General features: G+C 23.9%; 1 protein-coding gene across 1 annotated transcript; it reads left to right on the forward strand.

The window, feature by feature from the left end:
- Positions 1 to 1,904: 1,904 nt before the first annotated feature.
- Positions 1,905 to 20,459, forward strand: LOC132920805 (CUGBP Elav-like family member 3-B). Its single transcript, XM_060983483.1, is given in 9 exon segments — positions 1,905 to 2,148; positions 13,136 to 13,270; positions 14,523 to 14,628; positions 14,707 to 14,880; positions 18,302 to 18,418; positions 18,538 to 18,591; positions 18,999 to 19,160; positions 19,539 to 19,556; positions 19,559 to 20,459. Coding segments are annotated over 8 exon segments (831 nt in total). The 5' UTR covers positions 1,905 to 2,148; positions 13,136 to 13,168; the 3' UTR covers positions 19,657 to 20,459.
- The last annotated feature ends 2,525 nt before the right edge of the window (positions 20,460 to 22,984 follow it).

The raw sequence follows: 22,984 nt of genomic DNA on the forward strand, positions 1-22,984 counted from the left end.
TAAATTTATACTATGGATTTAAACTATTGCTGTTTAAGGGTATTTATAGAAAGATAAAATTAAATTTCAAGTTATATAAATTGATATAATTTGGTATAAATGTATATTTATTATTTTATAATAATTAAATACTAGTCCAAGAAAAAGTTATATAAACCTATCGTAATTCTAAAAGTTGAATAAATGGCTTTAATAGCTATATAAAAAAAACATATCACGAAACATACTTAGTGATATAGGCTTAGAGACGGTCTCCGCACAAAATCGTTTTTCGTGTACAACGATGTATCATTATATTCAAATATTTCAAATACATGTTTATTGCTGGTGACCCGCTACACACCCAAACGTACAGCAGGTCGTTACCCACTTGCCTAACTTTCTTTTATGTTTCTAAAGATACTTTTTAAAGCAGAAAATAAGCTTCAATCTTCAATAATAAAAAATTATGGTTACTGATTGCAAATTTAAAAATAAAAAATAAAATCACTACAGCATTTTTCAAAATAATCGCGAAAAGTGGAATTATAGAAAAACTGGTATTATTTACAAGACCCGTAAAAAATCATGAAAATTCCAACTAAGATTTTAGTTAAAAATCTATAATAATGTATTAAAATTGTCTATAAAAACATTTGAGATTTTAATTTTGTTAACATTGAATATAAATACAAAAAATAACGATTTTAGTCATATTTGAATATTTTTATCGCAGAGACTTAATTTATTTTGATAATATTTGTATATTATAATGTATTATTATTTTCTATTAATAATAAATACAATGCAATTTTCAAAATATTTTGACAAATTATTTTAAACTATTTACACACTGAACATATTTTCGCCGTCTATTGTACTTGTACATCAGTATTGACATATTATAAGGTAATAACAATAATACAAAAATATATTATTATAATATAAAAATAATTTTTGTACATATCATTATGTTTTTTTTTTCTGTATAATTAGATATAAATCTACCGTGTACTAATAAAGTAATAAAAATAAATTATAAGATATTTTTAGAAAAAGAACCTGACGATGACGCCGAGGTTTCCACTCAGAATCGTTTTTCTTATATGTGATGATTTAACACTTCTGTTAAATAAGTGACTTACATAATGACGTGTCATACTCAAAACTTATTTATACAGTACAGTGACGAGTTTCCTCGTTTTTTACGATTGATCACTGTTTTAAAATTTAAATCGAGACGGCACAACTCTAATAACACACCTATACTCGCGGAGTGACCAAAACAACCAGTGGCTCAGCTGAACGTGTATATCTGACATAATATCGCGAATATTATTATACCTTTCATATGCAAATCGTGTCCAACTCTTTTTTAAGTCCCGAAACACATCTTTATTTCCCATCGTAAAAACGTTGTGTTTCTAACAGATAGCATAAATTCATGACTCAAAAAAACCAATAAAATAGAAAATAATAATAATAATAAATAAAAACACGCAGTCAATAATACTAATAACAATAATATCGCAAACCGTTCAGAAACGTTCGCAGGTAACGTTCACTAAATAATATTAGTCGCATTGTTGTTTGGTAATTTTCGTTTTCGTATGCAAACTTGTAACATTTATATTATTATAAACGCCTTTGAGAAATTCACGCGAATATATCATTATTATTATTATTATTATTATTATTATTATATAAACACAATAAATGTCAGAGTCGGACAAAATATTCTGTCAAAAGCAATTCCGGAATCAAAATCCAATTTTCCCGTAACGGATCCAGACGCTTTCCGTCCCCATGGAAACTAGTCATGCGTTTTATACATTGATGCAACAAAAAAGGTATTTTCGGAAACAACAGGCGTTTTTGGCACGCGCCACCAGCTACGCCACTCTCGGCAACGGGCAGGACGCGCCGTAACTAGTAAAACGGCAACTGCGTTCGCGTCTACTTGTTGATTTTATCTACCACCTGCAGCACAATATACTTCAAATATTTTTCTCTCTCCGCTCGTTCGCTCATCACCGCACACCGCTCGCTCGAAAATCCAACGCGGCGCATTTCGAATAATTTATTGGAGAAGTGCGTCCCGCCGACGCCGTTTCGTTTACCGAAACACACACCGCACACACACACGCGCACACACGACTACTACCGCAGGTAAATCGAATGCTGATAATAATATTATTATTTGTGTTTAATTTACCGGCCGTCTCGATTTCATTGTCATATTATATTTAATAATAACGTTTTGACGACCAGAGACGTGTCTGATTTACACACGACTTTATTGTATTAGGCATGCACGTTATAATGTCATTGATATATTATTTTTTTTTTGCCCCCATTTTTTTCCCCTTTATTTTATTTTTATTTTATTAATTATACCCGTCTGCGGACGTACACGAAATTATTATTATCATCGTACTTCATGTTTGTTTCGGTGCTCGTTTCAAAAATACATATTGAATGTAATAAATATGACAACAGGCATTTCGTAATATGTATTTAAACATTTTTTTTTTAATCACTATCTTATCATAACACGAGACAATATTTTATTTTATTGTCCAGTACCGATCGCCATTTACGAAACAAATAATAATATGTAATCAGTTCAAATTATACTATATCGGTGAATTTATAGTTGTCAAATTTATGTAACTTATTATATATAATACCGTGCATGTGCATTTTGTGTGTTTTATGTACGATAACGATTTATAAACTTTTTAATCAATTGTCACATTATAATGACAAACATAATATAAATTTGCAAAAAAAAAAAAAAATAATAAATTTAAAGTGATTATAAACTAATAATATAATGTTTAATAATGTCTTCGATATTTTTTTTCTTTTTGTTACATTTCCACCGCAGTTTAATTTAAACTTCGTAAAAATAAACAATACGGTTTTCAAGTTAATTTAATAAAATAATGTAATAAAATCCAATAGATGGTTATTTTGGACAATTTTCACAAAGGGTACCCTATAAATCTATCGTAGTCAGGTCTTAAAATGTTCATATAAAAACAGTTAATAGTTTGTATCATATAGGAAATGTCTATTTAATATTAAGTAATAAAAAATAAAACATATTTTGAAATGTTTTTATAATTCAATAATTTGAATTGAACTAATTGGGAAAATTATTAAATTACATTTTTTTTCATGAATTCCGTTTAATTCCACTTCATTTAACGTAAAATAAATGAACAAATTGGTTTTTATTCTAGATACAGGAGATGGGTTATTTGATTAGTATTATGGTTAAGTTTATAACGTTTATATACTTGACTCTATACCTAAATTATTGTGAAAATCAACAATGTTATAAAATAAATTATATATTAAGTATAACTTTAAATCCATTATGCAAGTAAAATGTACAGTTGTACTTGAGAAATTCAAAACTGATTATACAATTCTAAATAATACCAGTGAACTTGCTTTGCTTTGTTGAAGGTTTCGTAACATCGTCATTGAGTCACTGTGCTTAATAGATAGGTCACTCACTGTCACTGTAATGTTTGTATTAAGACTTCAATTTTAATTCAATGTATATCCAGTGGATTTGCATCTAATAAAATGGTTAGCTTTGTTAAATTATTATTAGGTATAGTAATTTTTTTTTAATTCGATAGGTTGATCAAACGTTTACCTAACCCATTTTGAATAGGTTCGCAATATAAATCGCTTAAACTTAGTCTAAATAAAAATAAATATAAATATTTCATTGTTTATTGAGAATCGTATTAAGTATAATTATAAAAAGTTTCAAATCTCAATGGTTAATAATTTTTTAACTCTCAACAAAATCGTTTGACGAAAAATCGCTATACCTTTAACATTTGAATTTTGGGACTTCAATCGTTTATGAAAAAATATGAATGTATTTTTGAAATGTTTAACTGTTGTAAGAAAACCTTATGATAAACATTTTATTACATTTTCGTGCTTTATGGCCGAGAAATAAAAACGAGATTAACATAATTTAAAAATAAAAATAAAAATGAGAACACTTAAAATGTCTAAAAAATAATAGCTTAAAAAAAGATTCTATGAAATGCTATAATATTTATTGAAATTTTTAAATATTAATGAATATTATTTACCGAATTATGTACAGTAAAAAAACCGATTCATCAATTTCTCACATTTTGTTAGTTTTTTCTAGTTAAGAAAAATAATGGAATATTTCTATTTATTTTCTATTTATTTTTTTTTTTTAATTGGTTAAAAATGTACTGGAATAAGACTCGTCATTGATATATTTAAACAGTATACGATATTTTTTATTGTATCAATTATTTTATAATAAACTATTGAAGTGATATAGTTCTTATTTGTTCGTTTCTAAAAAATTATATAGACAGTTTTGAACATACTTTCAATCATATTTTGTTTGCGATGTACATAAAGTAATTAATGAATATAGTTATTTACCTATAATATAATATTGTAATGAGTAAGTATACGTAGTTTATTTAATCCGTTCGGATTAATTATTACGTAGACATCGTATCAGATAATGTTTATTAGTAAACGTTTGAGTGGTGTTATTCCCATGCATGCTACATAACCGATATTGATAAAACAAGTGCTTATGTCTGGCTATGTAAACAGCGCTAGATTCAAAGGGTTGTAGACAATTTATCATACACTGATCATGATCACGGAGATAATATTAAGATAATACTGTCATCTAATTAATTAGTTACCGATATTCGCGAATAATAGGTGCGTTTAAAATAAAGTAAAAAAATATTTAATTTAACAAATATAACAATTAGAACGGATCGGAGATATAAAATAATAATAATTTAAATCAATAAATACAAATACTTACTAGCTGGTAAAAATGATAAAGTGTAAAGCTATGTACTATTATTATATGTGTAACATGCGTTTAATGCTTTTGAGTTTTGATACATATTCATAATAAATGCATTAAAAAAAAAAAAAATTTAAATAATGAATACAGTGATATCATTAAATTCGAATTCTTACAATCTTAATACATATAATACCAAAATTACCAAAAAGTGGCTTAACAGTTAACACTCTTCTCATAATAACTGTGTAATTTCAATTAACGTTAAATGAGTAGTTTAGTTCTTTATAGCTTTGTTTAAACACATTTGAACTTAACAGTCAATATAATTGGCATTATATGGCTGAAGAAAAGAGAAAAAACAATAATATGTTTTATTTATATATGGCTTACACAAGAATGTCGGAAAATTTCTAAATATTATGTTATTAGTTTATTTTATATTTCCCCCCCTCCCCAATATATTATATTTATCTTGTCGTAATGATTGTTACCAATTTGTCTATAATATAAAATGTAGGATTTTATATTTAATGTTTTAATTAATGCTTATAACCTTTATACATACATCCATAAATTAACAATTTATAAATATTAATAATAATATAATATTTCTTCTTATAGGAAATAAAAACGAAGAACAGTAAATATTTATACTATAAATTGCTATTTTAATTGAAGTATTTTTAATTTAAATTCATAAGCATATAGCTATATAGCTTTACTATTTTGTATTTTATTATACCTATAAATATATATATATATATATATATATATATATATATATACACATATATATTTTGGTACTATAATAATTTTATTTTTAAAGTACAAACACAATTATGAAAACATTTTCTTTTTTCTTTATATGTATGTTGTATATAATATAATATTATAATCAGTTTAAAGTTAAATCATTTTTCGTGCACGTAACTGACGTATTAATGGAAAACAGTCAATATGAAAAAAATAGATAAAAAAAAACATGAAATATATAACGTAAAATTTAATGCAATTTCTGTCATATTATTCATTTTTCATTTTATATAACGTATAGGTGTATATGTATTTATTTTTTTATATCAAATTGAAGTATAGTTAACTAAAATATTTGTCAAAGGCTACAGGTGAAATATATTAAAGAAATAAATAAAGTCAAAGAGAGAAAATATATCGAAACGTACCCTACAAAGGTCTGTCAATTATGTTTCAAATTAATGGCATACCTTTTGAAAAAGGGTAAACGGGAGTGGGAATCTAGTACCTATAGTACTTACACTTTAGCTAGTTTTGATTATTTACATATATTATTTTCTTCAAGAATTTTTTCTTCTTATTTTTTAAGTCAACATTATTTGTAGCTTTATGTTATTTCTGGGTATCGGGTCTAATATTATGTACATTTATAAATCAAAATGTATATTTACAAATTATTTTAAAGTGTGTTATTTAACAATCAATACAATAATATCGTCGTCCTTCATTTTTGAAAATATTTTTATTTTACGGCGTTTTATCATTAATTGCGTTTTGTTCGACATATTTATTCAATGTTTTTCTTAAGGTATATTTTTGAACGTGTTTCGAAATACGCTTTGGAAAAAGAAAGTGGGTAACAGACATAATATTTAAAGATTCAATAATGTTTGATATTTACATTCCGACAAAAACGAAAAGTTGTATCATACAGACAACAATAATTATTATAACAATAGAAATAAGCGAAAGACTATATTATTATTATATTATTACGTTGTTAATCGATAGTCGCGATGTTGCCCACTTAACGTTGAGTTTTATTTTTCTAATCTGTTTATTATTAATTACTGTACACCAGTCGTCCGTCGTATACGCAATGCGTCAGATTTGTACATCAATTTTTTCTGTAGTTTTGCCGACTAGTGTGATTATTTTACACCCTCAAAGAAAAGAATAATGTCAAATATTATTAAATGTTCTTATACACGTCAAATAGCGTATCTAATAAATTCGTTTGTCGTATATAGTTATTAATTAATCTCACGAAAATTCAACTATTTTCTCCGTGTACCATAAAACAATAACGAATTCACAACTTACATTTTATATTATTGTGTATTTTATTCATCGAATATGGTAAACAAAGTATCTGTTAAAATGCACACACATTTAAAAAGAAAAATAATCAATAAAAACCAACATCAATCGTTACTTATATTATCATCTTTACCTTTTAGTTTTCATGAGCCTAATGGTTATAAAAACGAAGAAACTTTGTAACTTTATTTATGGCGGGTGATAAGTAATCCTATGGGATCTCTGAAGTCATTGACGATTGAGTTGTATTAATAATTGCTAAAACTTAAAACCAATTAGACAATTTATTTAAGCCAATACACAGCGTGCAAATGTAATATTAATATTCTTTTCGACTGTTTTGTATCGTACATTATTAAATCTTTAATGGGTAAATACCAGTTATTTACGATTGCTTATTACATGATTTTTTTCCGGTTTACTATGAATTATACATTGGTAATTTTAAATGCATAAAAACGTAATGAACATTTGTATATGACACATACGAATTTTATTTATAATTAATAATAATAATAATAAAAAAAATAGTTCACATATTTTTAATTTTATCAGCATTTTTATTTTTGAGTTATCCTACAGATACAGCAAGGCAGCAACCACTACTGTATATTTTTAAGGCACCTAAAATAATTTTCTAATTTATAAAATTTCGAAAGAATTTAAAAATCAAAATTATAGTCTAAAATGGTTGCAAAAAAAAAAGAAGAAAGTATGTTGATTTATCATATTTTTACTATTTACTATTTAAATTTATTTAACTATCGACATGTTTTAAATATTTCATTATTTTATGCTCCAAGCAGAGCGAGAAAACTATTGAATATTTACAGTTTTAAAACTATATGTTTTTATAGTTTCACAACCCAGAAAATCACGTTTTGAAATTTAAAAAAGGCTTTATAAGTTTATATTGCTTTTAATGGATTTCATTGATCGAAAAATGAACACATTTAAATTTTTTTTTTAAATAATAAAATTAGAAAAGTTGAAGTAAAATAATATACTATAGGTGCATAGATTTAATGATTGATAGTTGTATAATATAAATTACATTATACGAATTATACTATCTATTTAAAGTACGTTGTTTATAAGATATTACTATATTTTATAGAGTTGTTCTTAAGTAGAAACATATAGAAATTTCATTAATTACTCAAGAAATAATTATGTTTTCAATTATATGTGCAATATTCGTAAAACTAACTTTTTCTTTAAATTAATAAATATAATTACAATTTTAAAATACTGTAATATTACTGTGATATCACAAGTAAAATGCTAAAAGTTTTCTTCCGACATAAAGTTTGCTTTACAAAATCGCATAGAATGGATTAATGTCACATCGAAAACTTTATGCAGATAGAAGGTAATAAACGTAATACATGACTAATTTGAGAAAAATGCAGTACCTACTCTAATTTTCGTAAGCTATATGACAGTTAATTATATTGGATTGGCAACAACTACACGAAAACTCTTGATTTTTATAATTTATTCATTTTTCAATAAAATTAATTGTTCTGTTACTTATTAATTATATTTAAATTTATTAAATAACATTATAAATCATAATTTATTAATATAATAACTTGCCACGACAGCCATAGAGTAAAGACATATATTATAATTTAAAAATAATGTTATACTTAGTTTATAACTTTATAAGATATATTATAGTTTATATTGTATTCTCATATTTATAGTTTATTGATACATTTTGTTATTTAATTTCTAAAATTTGTATAACTAAATTATAAATTACTATTATCTAAAATCTAGATTGTGCTGATTATTAAATGATATGGGGTAAATTCAGTTCAATTTATTTTAGAAAGCTTTACTGGATATAATAATAACATACCTAATAAATAGTTAAGAAATTTTCTTGCTTTACTCACGTTGGTACATGGAAGTGATTATACGATTTTCTTCTTATTATTCAATAAATAAATTCTATCAATAAATTCTATATTTCTACAATATTACAAATAAAACATAGAGCATTTATCTTCATTATTAGTCGTTTAGTACCTGCTGCATCGTGGTCATTTGAGAAAATATTTTAAGGTAGGCGTAGTCAATATACAGAAAAGTTTTACGGCGAAGTTTTTTCACCTTTTTTCGAAACGAAGAACTTCTTCAGTTTATTTAGTCTATCGAAGACGTTTTTAAATTGATTTGTTATCCATGATGATATGCAAGGTAATCCAGTTTCCTTGTGTTTATTTCACACGAACCAAGGGGTTTTTAATGCTATTCGCAAGAATTCATTTTGGAGAGTTTAAAGTTTTTAATTTTTATTTGGTATGAAACATCCCATACTGGGTATGCTTAAGTTAGGACTTAGAAGTTATAATTTCTATGTTTAACATTAGAGAACATTTTAATGTAAGCAGTGATTTAATAAGAAGTAATAGGATTTTTATCTTTGTCTTTCCTTGGTAAGTTTTTTGTAGATTTTTTATATTAATTTTTCTTTTAGGTATATTGTTTATTTGTGTACTTTTCCCAGGCAGATATTTTTATTTCAATTTCGTTTAATTTTAAAACAATAGTATAAATCATCGTATTTGATAAAAGAATGAGATAATTTTTAAGGAGTGAGATCTATAGGTACTTATTACTTGAGTATTGTTATTTGTTTTTATTGAGTATTATTATTATTATTCAAACTTTAAATACCTAAATACTCATAAACTTAATTCATGTGTTAAAATTTAAAATTGTTTTCATAAATATAACAACAATACAGGTATGAAAAATATTCTTTTCTGAATATTTAAACCGCTAATTCTAAATTGAAAGTCTTGAAATAATAATATTGTACAATTTAAAAAAAAATGATTACTGTAATACCGCATTATAACAACCAACAGTTATAAGTTTATAAGTTAGGTATAATTGTTTAACTTTGTTTTCAATTTTCATGACTAAACAATAAATATTGTAAATTTTAAAAAGATGTATTCATTTAAGAAAATAATTAATTTAAAACTTAAACACTTGTAAAAATAACTTTTGTTTATTATAAGTATTTATTCATACTATTATAGTTAATAGGATCACATTTATCAATGTGGTTGTTTAGTATTTAAACTTTAGAATTTCTTAAAACTTTTTGTTGTACAATTTGCAAATTATATAGGTAAGAAAAAAATCGAATTTTTAACAATGTTTTTACTTTACTCTTACTAAATTTAATATTAAATATATTTAAATAATTGGTAAAAAAAAAAAATTATTACTACCATTTAAAACGAGAATAAATCATATTTTTACAATGTTTTACTTATGAATCAAAATTTTGCAAACTACTAAGAAAATATATGTACCGACAATATTATAAGTATGCAGTTATTAATATATTATCTCTTTAATGAATATTAAATTAATGCGATCTATGATCTATTTAAAAATAATTTAAGTATTATAACTTTAATAAGTATAGTGTAATTAGTTTTTATTATTGAACCTATTCATTTTAATAAATCCACATAAAATCGATTTTATTTTGTTGTAAGTTTACATTTTCATATAATTTGTGTATAGAAATATCTACATAGAAATGAAAATATGAAAATAAGGTCTAAATTAATTAAACGTGTGTTTAATCGAATAACAACCAAAATTCAATTATTTTCAAGTAGTACCTACCTGTCCTACATATTATTTATACTTCAATTTAATTTATATGTACACTAAAAGTTTAATAAAAAAGAACATATGAAAAACACGGTATCTTATTCTAATGTTTATTTAAAATTAGTGTAATAGTACCTATATAAACGGCACACGTTATATAATACTACATACGAAATATAGGTTCGTATATAATAATATGACCTATGGGGGAAGTAATGCTAATGTAGTTCCCTCCTCAGTTACGATACTCAGAATAAAAAAATAAATAAATATAAGGACATATTAATATATAGTTATTTATTTGACAACAAAACATTACATTTTATCGGGTATTTTTAAAACTCATTCATATTAATATTTCATTAATATTAATAAATGATTTAAAATATCTGTATACAATTATTTAAAAAAATACACATACGGCATGTTTACATATATTTTGGAAACTATTATTAAAAATCATGGTTAAATTTAAAATCACTTATAAAAATATAAATAACTCGTAAAAGAAGTACGTATAATTTTACCGTTACTGAAAATTTTGTTTTCATAATACCACAGAGTAAATTTATTTAATCTGTGATAACACTTTATGTATTGCAATGTTTGTCAAAAGTCAGATACCTTAAATTAGATTAATAAATAAAATTATCAATAATAATCATTTTTATATAAATATGGAGAATGAGTATTATTGAGATACTTTTATAGGTGTGTATTAAACTGTATTTTTTTTTCACAAGGAAACATAAAAATTTTAATTATTCAAAATTTCGTATATAGTGAACTAAAATCGAAAATTAAAAGTCATTATTTTATTAATAAAATATTATTCATAATTTAAAGATTTTTAAAAAAGAATTTTCTGAGGCCTGAAACAATCATTATTATAACAACGGCGAAGCCCAAATGAAATGGGAATTTATTAATATAACATTTACGTAGATAATATATTAATAAAAAATCGGGTTTGAGTTGTAAACAATTGTTATTTGAGTTTATTAACTTGCTTCAAAAGCACATATGTCATCAAAGGGATATAATTGCGTCTAATGTTTAAGACTTGGATTCAAATTTCAATCAATTACAGTTTATAACACATATTACAGTGTAAAATTATCACCAGAATTAATGAATAGGCCTACTATTGTTGTACGATCGGAGTCTTACCGTTGTTAAATTACTCAAAATATTTAAAACATATTTTTGTCTAAAAAATGTGGACATACATAGTTGTGTAGCCGTATAAGTGGGCGTTTATACATCATATCACAAAAAAAAGTGATTCAATTCTTAGTAAAAAGTACTAGAAAATAATATTTCTCTCGTATGTAGTTAATATATTTGTACATCAATACAACTGTCAACTATTATTATTATTCCTAATGAAATTTTATGATGTATCATCTTCAATGGGAGGCCACTTATTTCTTTTATTTTCATCTCGTAATTTATTATCATTTTATCAATTAAGCTTATTGCTCAGCTCCTGTAACATATGCTCGAGCAAAGAATTTTATTAAACAAAAAAATATGTTTTACATTTGGATAGCAATATAATCACAAATTCGTGAATGGAGACATTTAGACGATGACTAAATTATAAATAATTCACAATAATTATAAATGAGATTTCTTAAAAATTATTTAGAATACCAAATACTAACATAAAATTATATAAACTTTAAACACATTTAAAAAATCCAATCTCATTAAAGTGGTTGAGATTATAATATATATTAACATTTGTCAAGTACGTATATTGCAATAGATGAAAAATACTTAATAAAAATATTTATCACATTCAAAAATCAAAATAATAATATACAGTCTTTGTTAAAAAGCAAAAAATATTTACCTAAAGAAAAAAATACCAATCGAAATTTTACTATTAGGTATATATAATTACAATTTATAATAAATGCATGATATTTAGTTGAATCTTTAACACTGAATACTTTTTATTTATAAATTGATATTTATATTAATATACAATAGATTAATATAATTATTGTTGTAGTTATACATAAGTGTTATGTGTGCATGTAAATAATAATTGTTATAGTTATAAAGTATTTTATTTTAAACTTTTATGTATTTACTGATAAAAAGACCTTAGTTAAATCAAACAATTCTTTTAAAATAAACTACCATTTTTGTACTTAATGCATACATTTAAAAAATCAATATTTTGTTTTTAAAAAATAACTTTTAGCAAAAACAAAATAAATATAGGTATATAATATATGTATTTAAATTATATAGTAACGGTACAGTTTTAATATATAATATACCAAAGAAAGACGTTTCAAACAATTATAAGAAAATACATCTATTCATTTTTGTTTCAAATAACTCCCAAAATTAAAATATAATAACGATACATTTGTTGTGTAAATTATATTTATCAGATTTAATTTATGCACTTAAATGTACTTAATAATAATGTGTAAAAAAAACTGAAATAGATGTTTACTCAATAATTAGAATAATTTTAATAAGTGCGAACGTTATATATTAAGCATTAATCAATAATAAATACATACATTTAGGGAAATTTGAATTGTAAACTAAAGTTCATTTCAGATAGCAGTGAAGAGTCGTTAACAAATTGTAAAAATGCACAATTTAGCTCATAATGTTCCAGTGTTGAACTCGCCATCATCATTTGTGTATAATCAATTCGGAACTTATGGCACAACTTATAATCAAGTTTGTCAGGTATGTGCTTGGAAATATATAATTTTTAATTTTTTTAAATTAATAAAATGTATGCTAACAAACATAGTATTTATACATTCAACATTACAAATATGTTCTCAGTGCTTAGTGGGCATACTGTTTACTAATGTATAGTATGTTTTCATTAGAAAGGGTTTAAGTAGACAACATTTCAGTATTGTTTGTTAGTTTTGAATAACTTACTAGATGAACACTAAATAATACATTTTACGTTTTATAATTATTGATTTTTATGTTTATAGTTTTTCATAATTTTCTAAATCTATTATTATATCTACGTGTTTCTATACTTTGATTATAAAAACATTAGGTACATGCAAAAGGTATAATTTATTTTCGAATTACGTTTAGAAAAAAATCAGTGAAGTACCTTCTACTTTAAAAGCACAAATAAAATTTTTGAAACTGTATGAAGTAATATTATTAATTGCAGGTATTTTATAATACTCAGTCGTCTATTATGTATAATATGAAGTGTATATGGATATTTTAGTATTGATCGTTGAAAATTAGATATACATAGTTGTTTTAATTGTTATTAAATTTAGCAAAATTAAATTAAATTTGCATTGTTATCGAATTTAACTGAGTATTAAAAATATTTGACTATTTTCAAAATGTATTTCTAAATCAAAAACACTAATATAATAATATAAATATGGTATATAACTTCAATTAAGTTTAACGAATTGTCAAATCTATAGTTTTTATCTTGCAAGCGGACAGGAATGGATATAATTGAAACTGCCTTCCATACTTCACGGAGTGTAATTATGATATTATAAAGCTGTTGTAAAAATTACCATAAATAACGTTGTATACGTTTTTTTAACAACTATTTTAATTATTTAAATTTTAAGCAGGTATTTAAAGTTGAAAAAAAGTAATTTTTAACTTGTTTAAAATGTTGGTACTTAAAAATGCTCCAGTGAAAAAAACCCATAATAATAATAATATTATCTCATCACAAATCGTTTAATCGCAATCTGTCATGTTTACGGGCATGGTTGATTTTCAATATAAACTTTACCTCAATTGAATAAGACGGAGTCAACTTGTGTTACTCATGTACCTCGGCCCTCGGGTCCCGAGCAAAATAATTCAATATAATAATAATTAAAAGACAAATTTAATATGAAATTAAAATAAATTTTGATAAAATTAAACATTGAAAAAAAAATTTATTTTTATTTTACGACGTACCTAACGCAATTATTTATTTTTTAAACAGTCTTCTTTGATAGCGACAGTCCAACCTCCACCGTCTGTGTCCACTTATATTAACTCGATGGTAACCGCTCAAACAATTACAACACCAGTCGTTTCCTCGATAAACAGTAAGAATTCACGTGTTACATTTCATAATTATTTACATAATATTGATGGCCGTGTTTTTTTTTTTATTACTATTACAGCTCAAATTGTGGATAGTCGCAATGTTCTGTCTAATATACCGTCGCCGACCATACCCATGTTTTCGATTAACAGTCGTCCAAACACATCAACCAGAGAACAACATTCAAATACTAGAACAACCAATCCAATCTTGTTTAATAACTCATCTATGCAGCAACAGTCATTTTCCACGCGTAATGGTTTTTTATTATTTATTGTTTTTTGACTATTATAAAATTTTCAAAATCTAACCACCCCGAACATTTTTTTAGTTTATCGACTTATTTTTTGAGAAATATTTCTGTATGTGATTGATAATCACGACAAATAATATCATACAATTTAAAATAATAAATTCAGGTAGGTTATAGAGATAAAGAAAAATTGCCATTTTCGAATAACTACCACTGGTACAATTTCTTAATGTGTAGCACTGTAGCACTATGAAACTTCTAAAGCACTGTTTTTATCCGATAATGAATAGGTTAAGTACATATAAAACTATTATTAACTAATAAAGTTATACTAGGTAGTTTGTTTAGTAGGATTATCTAAACAAAATGTATTTTAATCATTAAACAACCCTTTCATCCTACATTGTTGTTTTAGTGGAGATCGTAATATGATGATATTATGATATTATATTTAAGACGATATTGACATTTAATATTCACATTGCGAAAATGTATTTATCATTTATGTATTTGTAAACTATATAATACTTCATCATGAAAGCTTACACAAATAATTATATAGGCCACGAAACATTTAATTGAAACTTTGATATGTAATCTATATATGTTATACTTATGTAGCATATGATTCTGATTTTTTTTTTTTGAGAAAAATCAATTTTTGATGATAATCAAATTATATAATTTTCATTTGATTGATGCTTTGCTCTGTATGTAAGACAACTCGTGTTTTAGAAAATACGTTGATACCATCATTTGACAGATTCTAAGAAATATTGATCGTAATATAATTATTATAAAAATGGTATTATCTTGTCTTTAAATCTAAAATTATTAATAAATATAAGAAAATCCCGAATTGGTTCACTAATAGATTGGTAAGCCACTATTTTGTTGCTTTGGGCAAGACTTTCGAATGCCAATATTATAAAAACATATAATATATTTGTGTGAACTATATAAGATTTAAGCCATTTTCTTTCTTAGTATATTGTATTAGAAAATAGTTATAAATGTAATTGGTTTTGAAGATTTTTGATTTTGTAGAAAAAATAATAGAACAAAGCCAAAAATTAGGAATTCTTTTTTTTTTATTTTAGTTTTAATAATAATACACATTAAATATCGATTTAATTTTTATTTATCTTTAGAATAGTAGTTCCTGACCACTTATATCCTACTCCCCCGTTGTAGGTTTTCAAAAATCTCGTGATCACTTCCTAAAAAAATGATCACCTTTTTTATCATTCATTTTTTCTATAATATATTTAAAAAAAAATAATTTAATAACTACAATTTTGATTCGTAATGACTGCTTGCGTCTCCCCATCAATGTTTACACGCCCTCCCCCCAAGGTCGGGAACACTGTTTTAGAACCATTAGTAATTAGTCTTCGACTGTTATTAACATAGCTTGTTTAAGTAAGTATATAATATATATACAGTGTGATTCTTTTGTCATTAAACACTCATTATATCAAAAAGTGTTAACTTTTTTTTTCAAAATTTTTAGTTTCATGCTTTTTTAAAACTATATAACATTTTTTTTCACCCTTATATTTAAAAGTAAAATCACTATCAACTTTTGGTTTTAAATGGTAATTATAGTAGGGTTATTTTTTTTTCTAAATTTCAACATTAAAATTATTATTTTTCATTTAACCGTTAGTGAGTTATAGTTGTTCAAAGTTGGGGGGTTCGAGGTTTTTAGGTATTTGTCCTACAGGTTATTACGACTGTATGGGCTGTGTGACGTTGTCAACTATAGATACTATAAGTTTAACACTGCGTCGGTAGCCGATAACGAGTGTATTACATACAATATATAAAACATATTATACATATTTACGTATTATAAAAACCACCCAACTTTAAAAATTTATATTTCACTAAAAAGTTAACAAAAAATAATAATTTGAACGTTAAAATTCATAAAAAAATAAAAATAGCTCTATGAATTTAGTATATTTTAAATATAGGTTGCTATTTGAAAATCAAAAGTTTATAGTGGTTTCACTATTATATAAAAGGGTAAAAAAAAATAAAAATTTTATACAATTTGAAAAAGCATGAAACAAAATATTTTGAAAAAAAGTCAATACTCGACGAAATAATGAATGTTTAATGATAAAAGAATCACCCTGTCTATAATGTAATATTATTAAAAAACCAAAAATTTTAAATTCAGTTGTATGATGTGTTAATAAAATAAAATAATTTTTTTAATTTGAAGTAGGCACATTAAAGTTTTACAAGTAAACTAAAAAAATATTTATGGAATCTTAAACATTTTTAATTACTTTTTACTTGGCCTATATTGATATTAAATCTTCTTTCTAACAAAAATTTACAATACCATAATAATATGAATAAAAAATATAAAATTTAGCTTTCACGGTGCATGTTTCGAGTCTATAACTTAATATATAAATACTTAAAAAACAAAAAATGATTGACAAATAAAGTTAGATTTTCTGAAATCAGATTTATTGGATTATTATACATATTGACATTTAATGATTTACTTTTCCAATGTAGCTTGTCTATTCGATGCCTAACCTATCTGATGCCCTTAAGCAAACATTTGAAATCCGCTCTTTTCGTTGACATCGACAAAATAATAATTGGAAGAGAAGTATACACACAAATTCTGCTGCCCAAAGACAATATTATGTCATTTACTCATAGTTCAAAATGGGAGTTCTGAATTATTATTCTTATTTTATCGTGCATTATTTCTCTCTAATATTTGTTAATTTAATTGATCTCAATCTTTATCACACAGGGGTTATAGGTAAATATGGTTATCATATTTTATATTGAGCAACAATATACAGATAGATTCTTTCATCAAACAACACTTATTATTTCAAAAACTATTAACTTTTTGAAAATATTTTTTGGAGTATTTGGACATATAAAAGTAGAAATTTGAACGAGTAGCTTATAAGTTATATAAGTATTTTAGTTTAAGTTATCAGAGTGGAGTAGTACGGGGATACCCAGCAAAATGTTGGTTTATTATTACTCCGCTCTTCAAAGCCTTAAATACTTTGACTCATAAACTACTCGTTCAAATTTCAATTTTCATATGTCAAAATACTTCAAAAAATGAAATATGAAATTAAAAATGTATGTTGTCATTCCGAAAATTAAAATAACTTTAAAAAATATAACAATAGAAGAAATGATTTTATCTCGACTGGAAATTATGTAAAAATAAAATTTTTAAAAACGATTGATTAGATTTTGAAGTAATGACTAATTAGTGTAGTTTGATAAATTAATTACTTAATACGTAGATATATAATAATAATAATAATATTAAACGTTATAAATAATAATAAAAATAATTAAATTTATCACAATGCGTTTGTAAAAAACCAATAATAATTAATATTATAAACATAATTTCACGTAGATCATGCTATATTAGCAGAGTCGCTCCAATTATCGATACCAGCGCATCAAAACAGAATAATTTCATCAAACCGAGATCCAACCACGTTTAATAATGTTTCAACACTACATCGTATAGGTATGGCAATCATTAATCACATAATTATTATGTTTTGAAAATGATTCAATGAAGGTTATGTTTCGAAAAATTATTATGTAATAATATAATCACAAACTATTATTTTTACATTTTTTTAGTCCCTTACCAAGCGGTGTTTAATCAATTTTCAACTGGAATGCCAAACACTTCTCGTAAGTTTATTTTCTGAAACTTATTAAACTAAAATAATAGATATATATATACATTGTTTTATTTATTAAAAACAATGCAATTCTGTATACACAATTAATACAATAAGTAAGTTAGTTAATATTTAAATAAGACTCAAAAAACACGAGGAAAGAAAGTATCTATCGATACTACTTCATTTTATAAATTTAGATAAATTAAGGAGAGTAAGTTGTTGTAGGTCACGAGGCCATTTACGCTTGAGCCGACGGAAAGGATTGTTAGGTAATGCACGAGAGAAGAGTTTTTATATGAGAGAGATTGCGTGGTTAAAACAGTTTTTATGAACATTGATTATAGTAATAGGAAGCAAGTGTGGATATTGTTGGTTTAATAATATATTTGAATGGGATATTTTGCGCTTTTTTAGGACACAATATCACTTTTGGACCTGAAGGCAGTAATTTGTTTATATACCATTTACCACAAGAGTTTAGTGACAACGAACTAACACATATGTTTATGCCATTCGGTCAAGTGCTCAGCTCAAAAGTATACATAGACAGGGAAACAAATCAAAGCAAATGTTTCGGTAAGTACAATTTTTGTGGACTACATTTACCCTAGATTAGTCAGAAAAGTTATTGAATAAGCATTTCATTATTATTAAAATTAAGTGGAATTCCCATACGACCATATATAATTTAAATCTGATAATCAGAATATTGCCATACAATACATTATATATAATATGATTATAATATATCAAAATATAAAAAATGTATAATTTTTGTTAATTCTCTTTTTTTATTGTATAATAAATAAAACGATAATATTACTTAATAGTAAATACATAATAATAAAACTTATATTTTTTTAAATATTATATTATAATTTGAAAATAAGCAATTTTTACATATTTTTTCATTTAATATTTAATAACACATTTTTAAAACTTTTTCCGCAACAGGTTTTGTATCATTCGATAATCCAACAAGTGCACAAACTGCCATTCAAGTAATGAATGGTTTTCAGATCTGTCAGAAGAGATTAAAAGTACAATTAAAACGCCCAAAGGAAAAAAATAATAGTAGAATTTATTTTTAAACGCAATTGATTTATCAAATTTGAACGTTCCTACGTATTTAATTTAATGTATGAAACCAGTCAGTAAACCGTAAAATTAATAAAATAATATTACTTGTTAGTAAATTATTAAAGGTAAACATTTTTATAATTGTATCTATTATTCTGAGCTAAAAGTTAAAAAAAAAAAAGTAAAATTATTAATAAATAAAATATAGATTTGAGATTTCGTTAGGTTTGTCAATATAAATTGTTTAAAAATACCTATCAACTTAACAAAAGATATCACGTAGGTACACATACAAAAAGTAGTTATATTATATAACTTAAGTTTAATCAAGCTTTTTTATGGTTTCATACAATTACTGAAAGTAGGAAATGATTAGATTTGTATAGAAACAGAGAAATTTAAATAAATGTTATAATTTATTATTTATGCACTCGATTTATTTTTAAACACACAACAATTTTTTTTTTTTTTTTAATTAATTGTATTATTTTGATTATAATTTTTATTAACAGCTACTGGAAACAAAAATATTAATTCATAAAATAACATTAGGTAATTATCACAAAAAGTTAAAACTAAAAATTACTTACATTATACTGTAATGCAGTATAATAAAGGTACGAATACCATACATGACAATAAAATATCTATATAAAACGCAGATTACTGTAGTTGAAATTAAATTTAAAAAAATATTGTAGAGTAATGATGAGGTTAAAATAATATAATTTAGTGTTTGGGATATTTAAATATTTAACTGTAAAATTTACAGTCAAAGAAAAATTCTTTAATTTACCAACCCCTCCAAAAAAATTATAAAATAATATTTACAGATTTTTTTTAATTTTAAATTTATGTTCATGCATAAATATATATTAATGCTAAATTATTAAAATTATATTTTGATTCTGTACAAAAAGTTTTTTTTTAATATTCCTTAATACAGATAAATGTAGATATTTAGATTAAAATAATTATTCAATATTTTAGTTTATTTTTTTTTTGGTTTGACCGATGCAAAATACAATTCATGCGATTTAAATAAAATAATTTTAATATCTATTAAATTATACCTACTGCATGTAAGAATTGAATACATACTTATTTAAATGTACTCAATAGATGTAATTTAAGTTGTTTAAAACGTACATAAAATAATATGTCATTATAATATTTTGTGAGCATCATACTAATTGTAAATAACTGAATATTGAAAAACAATAATAAATTTAAAAACAATTTAATTACATTTTAAATACATAATTACCCATACTTTAATAAATTTAAACACTCATCTCATGAATAAGCCATAACAAAAATATAATGTTTTTATAATTTTATTTAAAATTGAACTTATCAATTATCAAGTATAAATATTTTTAGGCTGTTATTTTGATTATTAAATATATTAATATTTACAATCCTCACTCAAACTACGAAAGTACTCAGATACCTGCCTACTTATTCAGAAGGAAAAAACAATTAAAAATAATTTTTATATTGCAATTATATTTTCATTAAATCTTTATTAGTTTCTAATTGTAATCCTATTTATGTCTTCCATCAAAATAATTATAAAAATTCGGTGCATTTGCATAAAAATAACACAGTAAATACTTCAGTGTAATATTTTCGTCTTCCTTAACGCGTTTAAATAACTTAACAGTATACAATATATCAGGTATTTTCACTGCCCCCTGTCCCACCCCACCAATGACAATTTTTAAAATTTTTCATATCAAATAATAAGTAGTTTCATACACATTTTTTAATGATGTTTTTTTTTTATTTTACTCCGACAACTTAACTATATTATTCAACTATTGTGTTAAATCTTGCATTAATTTCATAATAAAATCATTTTATGGTATAATTTTAACACGATACTTCAGCGGTAAATGCATAAAAGACCCAAATATTTAGCGGACAATTATATTAATTTTATTTAGTTTTTTTTTTTATTCATCGTAAAAACCAAAATTAACTATTCATTGTAAAACATTATAAACACAATAACTTTAGTTACCTATTAAATAATAGGTAACTAATAATAATACCCATAATATAATATTTTTTCTGACATAGATTTATTATAAATATTTCCAACAAAGCTTATATATAATTTATCTATCCCGTATGATTTGTTAAATATTACATTGATCATCTATCTATTTAATAGAAATAATTATTTTTAACTGCGGTGGTTTTTATATATATAAAAAAAAAAACACTTTTGGCTCATGGTTGGTGTATAGCAATATATGCAATATAATAACATACAAACACGATTTAAATAACGACGTCATATTAAATCGAACTAATATATGCATAAAGTATTTAAAACTATTTAATGTAGTTTCCATTGCACGATTGAAATAACAGAACATTTAGTTAATGATTGGTGTACATAATTCCGTAGAAATCTAATCAAATACAATTATTTGTTTTATGATAAAAGCATCGAATATTTTAGTCATTAGTCATTTATAGGTATAGGTAGATGTAGTAAATTCAAATCAAATCGTTTAAAAAAAAAAAATGTGTAACCCATAATTGTACTTATACGTAATTCAGAAAAATCCTGTTCAGTAAAACAAAATCTACATCGTGATATTCGTTCAATTGTACATTGAAACAACTTCTTTACAGTTTAATAGAAATAAAATACGATTTACTGTGATCAATGAACACGTGTTTTAATTTCTCATTTCAAGAGAGATATTTTATTTATTATGTCTTATGTATATTAAATAAATGGAACTAAATCTATTATAACGTTGAAAATAAAAATGTTCATAAATAGTTTCACGTGAAAATTATTTTTCTTTTCAATAGATTGTCATACTTAAATAGGACTTAGATTGTACTATTTTTTGTTTACTGAACATCATTTCGATTTGCTAAACATGCGAGAACTATAAAAATAACAAATATTGATCTTTTTGACATTCAATAAAATATAACTCATTAGTTTATAAAAATGATAGTAACATGTATGCACAAGAACAGTGAGAGTTTAATTTAATATATACATATCCAACGTATGTGTATACAAACATTAAATTAATTATTTTGATTCCATATCAAAATACTTTACATATTATAAATATGTTATTAAGTAAAATTAAGTAAAATTTAGTTTTTAAGTTAAAAATACACTGATTATTTTATTAAACGTAATTTTCCGATATTTTTTAAGTATTATTCAATAATTATGTTGTTTATTTAGGTACCTACTGATTTACTGATCTGACTAAACTTTAGAGTTTTAAATATAAAACACTCAAGGTTAATAAATAAGGTCCAAAAAAATCACATTT

This window comes from Rhopalosiphum padi, chromosome 2, assembly GCF_020882245.1.
Source record: "Rhopalosiphum padi isolate XX-2018 chromosome 2, ASM2088224v1, whole genome shotgun sequence".
Classification (NCBI taxonomy): Eukaryota; Metazoa; Arthropoda; class Insecta; order Hemiptera; family Aphididae; genus Rhopalosiphum; species Rhopalosiphum padi.